The sequence below is a fragment of the Anser anser genome (genome assembly GCF_964211835.1).
Source record: "Anser anser genome assembly, contig: HAP1_SCAFFOLD_32, whole genome shotgun sequence".
NCBI classification, from domain to species: Eukaryota; Metazoa; Chordata; class Aves; order Anseriformes; family Anatidae; genus Anser; species Anser anser.
In genome coordinates, this window is record NW_028154148.1 from 2,386,197 (window position 1) to 2,390,650 (window position 4,454).

General features: G+C 53.9%; 1 protein-coding gene across 1 annotated transcript; it reads left to right on the forward strand.

Annotated features, from left to right (window-relative positions):
- Window positions 1-1,463: 1,463 nt before the first annotated feature.
- Window positions 1,464-3,408, forward strand: LOC310890595 (olfactory receptor 14C36-like). Its single transcript, XM_083852911.1, has one exon. The coding sequence runs from the start codon at window positions 2,053-2,055 to the stop codon at window positions 3,022-3,024; it is 972 nt and encodes a 323-aa protein (XP_083709037.1). The 5' UTR covers window positions 1,464-2,052; the 3' UTR covers window positions 3,025-3,408.
- Window positions 3,409-4,454: the final 1,046 nt, after the last annotated feature.

The window sequence follows — 4,454 nt, forward strand, 5'->3', positions numbered from 1 at the left end:
GGCACCATGAGGGATGCCATACAAGCAATGGTGCTGCTCACCAGGAACCAGGCCAAGTTCCACCAGGGCTGCCTTACGAGGAGCATGGCCACCAAGAAGATCTGAGGTATCAGACTCAGCTCAGATCCGGTGTGACACCACACAGATAAGGGTCTACAACCAGCAGGGAAAGAGGTACAGGTGTGGGAGTCCCTAGGACAGCCTGGTGTGGAGAGGAGCAAGGGCTGTGGCAAGGCTGAAAGTCCCAACAGGACCCAGGGCTTTGTGTCCATGGCTCTGGCTGTTGTCTCTGCCACTGAGGCCTAGGAGGAGACAGCTTCTCGGTAAAGCACCAGGGCCTCATTGCCTCCTCGCCCCCACCCATGAACCAGGCAGGGCTCGTACCATTCTCCTGCACTTGGCCATGCCCATCCCCATCTCCTCCTGCCCCACGAAGAGCCCTGAGCAGTGTGTGAAGGGAAAGGATCTCCCTTCCCAGGGGCTGGGGGTCAAGGCCTGGCCCTTGTGCTTGGTGAAACACATCCAGTTCGGAAAAGTGACATCAGGGTCACCTTCACAGTGCCTTTGTCTCCTTGTCCTTCCTGCCTCCAATGCTCTGCTCTAACAAGCTCCAAGGGAGGCTGTGTCAGTGCTGGTCCTCAGGGGGACTCTGCAGGAAACTTGCCTCTGACTTGGACTTGTTGAGAGATGTCTGCAATTGTCTCTCAGTGCCTGAGGTTCGTGGGCTCCTCACTAAAGCCCCCCGAGGGGGGATTCCAATGCCTTGGGCTGGGCGTCTGGTGCTGAGCTGGGCCGGGCTCGTGGGACAGAGAGAGCTCATGGCAAGAGGGCCCTGGTGCAGAAAGGCAGCTCTGCCCAGGAGCAGCTCCTGTGCCCAGCGCAGCAGGGCTGGGGGCTCTGACCGCAGCTGGCACGGGGACAGGAGAGAAGGAGAGAGGGCTTGGAGGCAGTTGGCAGTGGGAGGATGCTGAGAGCTGCCTGCAGGAGAAATCTGCACAGCCCTTGACAAGGTACGTCTCTGGCAGCAGGGCCATGCGGCTACAGTTGCCAGAAGGGTCTTCTACAGCTGACACATCTGATGCCTGATAACGTCAGTCTGGGTTGGTCTCTCTGTTTCTCCAGCAAAGTGTAGAAGAAGCTGTACAGAATGGCATTTATAAGAGGAAATTTTAAGAGTAAGACTGAGGCTTAGTTTATCTGAAGGGAAAGGCTTTTTTGGATTCTGTGCTTTCAGATTCCTGCAGTGGAGGGGAATCTGAGTAAATCTGAGTACACAGCTTGTGGGATGGATTCTGTGAGTGTAGACAGGGAGGAGACGTGGGGACACATAAGCGGCTCGCAGCAGGGACACGGGCAGGCAGCAGGGACATGAGCAGGCGGTGAGAGGGAGCTGCTGCCAGAAATGCTGCGTGAGGGAGGGCTCAGGCACCTCCCTGCCATCCCCTGCAGGGCAGGCGCCTTCCCTGGGACACCCCCTGCTCTCCTCTGCCACCAGCACAGCCTCTGCCCTCAAGCCCCCGCTGTCCCCAGCAGGAGCTGCCTCCTCTGCAGGCAGAGCTGCAGCACAGGAGGGTGTGCTGAGTGTCCGTCTGTCCCTCCCTGGCCTTGCCTCCCCTGGCAGCAGCACGCTGCCATTCCTCCTGGCTTCTCCACCTGGCCGTGCTGCTGCTGCTCTTGTTCCCAGGCTGCCTGGGGATGGGGGTTTCACCTGCCCATGGGGTGAGCCCTCGGGGTGCTTGGGGGAAGGGGAGTATGGGGACAGGGTGAGGGGTCTGGAGATGGGCACTTGGAGCCTGGCTTCTTCTGCCCTCAACAGTCTTCAAGCTCTTCTCAGGAGAACCTCCTTAGTGCAATTGTCCAGCAGTCAATGAAATGCCAGCCGAGAGCAGCTGAAACCAACGCAGGAAAGGGATCTGCCAACTGTCTGCGTGCAATTGGGCAAGTGCTTTGAGGGACTTAACTGAGAAATGGGAATGGTTTTCTCAGATCACTGTGGTATGTTATTGCTGTATTGCTGTTCCTTCGGCAGGACCCCATGCCCAGAGTCAGGAAATGGCCAACAGCAGCTCTGTGAGCGAGTTCCTCCTGCTGGCATTCGCAGACACGCAGGAGCTGCAGCTCCTGCACTTCGGGCTCTTCCTGGGCATCTACCTGGCTGCCCTCCTGGGCAACGGCCTCATCCTCACCGCCGTAGCCTGCGACCACCACCTCCACACCCCCCTGTACTTCTTCCTCCTCAACCTCGCCCTCCTCGACCTGGGCTGCATCTCCACCATTCTGCCCAAAGCCATGGCCAATGCCCTCTGGGACACCAGGGCCATCTCCTATCAAGGGTGTGTTGCACAGGTCTTCCTCTTATTCTTCTTTGTTGGAGCAGAGTACTTCCTTCTCACCATCATGTCCTATGACCGCTATGCTGCCATCTGTAAGCCCCTGCACTACGGGAGCCTCGTGGGCAGCAGAGCTTGTGCCCAGATGGCAGCAGCTGCCTGGGGCAGTGGCTTTCTCAATGCTGTCCTGCACACGGCCACTACCTTTTCCCTGCCCCTCTGTCAAGGCAATGCTGTGGACCAGTTCTTCTGTGAAATCCCCCAGATCCTCAAGCTCTCCTGCTCAGATGCCTACCTCAGGGAAGTTGGGGTTCTTCTATTTGGTGCTTCTTTTGGTGTTGGCTGCTTTGTTTTCATTGTGGTGTCCTATGTGCTGATCTTCAGGGCAGTGCTGAGGATGCCCTCTGAGCAGGGCCGGCACAAAGCCTTTTCCACGTGCCTCCCTCACCTGGCTGTGGTCTCCCTGTTTCTCTGTACTGGCATATTTGCCTACCTGAAGCCCCCCTCCATCTCCTCTCCATCCCTGGATCTTGTTGTGGCAGTTTCCTACGCAGTGGTGCCTGCAGCCGTGAATGCCCTCATCTACAGCATGAGGACCAAGGAGCTGAAGGATGCAGTGAGGAAATTCTTTGGGTACATGCTTCAAACAAGTGTTTGCATAAATGCTTCTTCAACGTTAATCTTGTGCCTGTGATGCAATCAGAGCAATAACCTTTCTGAAATAAGTTCTTAGGAGGATTTTTTTTTTAATTATTTTTCTTTATTATCATTTCCTAAAATATGTGACTTCGATTTAATGTTTTTCTTAGTTTCCTATATGTCAATCATTTTGGTTTTGTTTTTGTTTAGACCTAATCATCTCACATACCTATAGAACTGGGCAGCCTGTGTACATAAAGAAAATAAAGAAGCCATGAGAAATTCATTTGTCTCAGTATCCCTCTCATCCCATCTCCTGTGGAGCTGGGGGAAACTTGTGCCCTGTCTTGGACAGATAACCCCAATATTTTTTTCCAAGCACCATGTTATGTACCATGGAATATCTCTTTGGTTCACGCTGGGTCAGATCTCACATCAAGTTCCCCTCCCATCCTCTTGCCCACCCACAGCTGACTCGCTAGTGGTGCAGAGTGAGAAACAGACAAGGCCTTTACGGTGTGCAAGGACTGCTCAGTGTCCTGGTTTTGTCTAGGACAGAGTTAAATTTCCTCCTAGTAGCTGGTAGGGTGCTGTGCTTGGGATTTAGGATGAGAATAATGTTGATATCACACTGATGTTTAATTGTTGCAGAGCAGTGCTTACACCAAGCCAAGGACTTTTCGGCTTCTCGCTCTGTCCTGCCAGCGGGCAGGCTGGGGGTGCAGCAGGAACTGGGAGGGGACAGACCCAGGACAGCTGACCCAACCTGGCCACAGGGGTATTCCATACCATCTGACGTCATGCTAAACAATTAATATGGGGGGGGGAGGGGGGGGGCTAGCCACGGTGGGGGGCTGGCTGCTCGGGGATAGGCTGGGCATTGGTCAGCAGATGGTGAACAATTGCATTGTGCATCACTTGTTTGTACACATTATTATTAGTAGTACTATTATTATTACTATTATTACTATTGTTATTATTATTTCCCTGTCTTAATAAACTGTCTTTATCTCAACTCACCGGCTTCACTTTCCCGTTTCTCTCCCCCATCCCAGAGAGGGAGGGGGGAGGGTGAGCGAACGGCTGTGTGGTGTTTAGCTGCCAGCCGGGTTAAACCACAGCAGTCCTTTTGGCGCCCAACGTGGCGCTCGAAGGGTTGAGATCTGAAAGCACAGAATCCAAAAAAGCCTTTCCCTTCAGATAAACTAAGCCTCAGTCTTACTCTTAAAATTTCCTCTTATAAATGCCATTCTGTACAGCTTCTTCTACACTTTGCTGGAGAAACAGAGAGACCAACCCAGACTGACGTTATCAGGCATCAGATGTGTCAGCTGTAGAAGACCCTTCTGGCAACTGTAGCCGCATGGCCCTGCTGCCAGAGACGTACCTTGTCAAGGGCTGTGCAGATTTCTCCTGCAGGCAGCTCTCAGCATCCTCCCACTGCCAACTGCCTCCAAGCCCTCTCTCCTTCTCTCCTGTCCCCGT

Bases quoted from the DNA above. Each gene is read 5' to 3' on its own strand.
- LOC310890595 (XM_083852911.1), top strand. From the start codon at position 2,053: ATGGCCAACAGCAGCTCTGTGAGCGAGTTCCTCCTGCTGGCATTCGCA.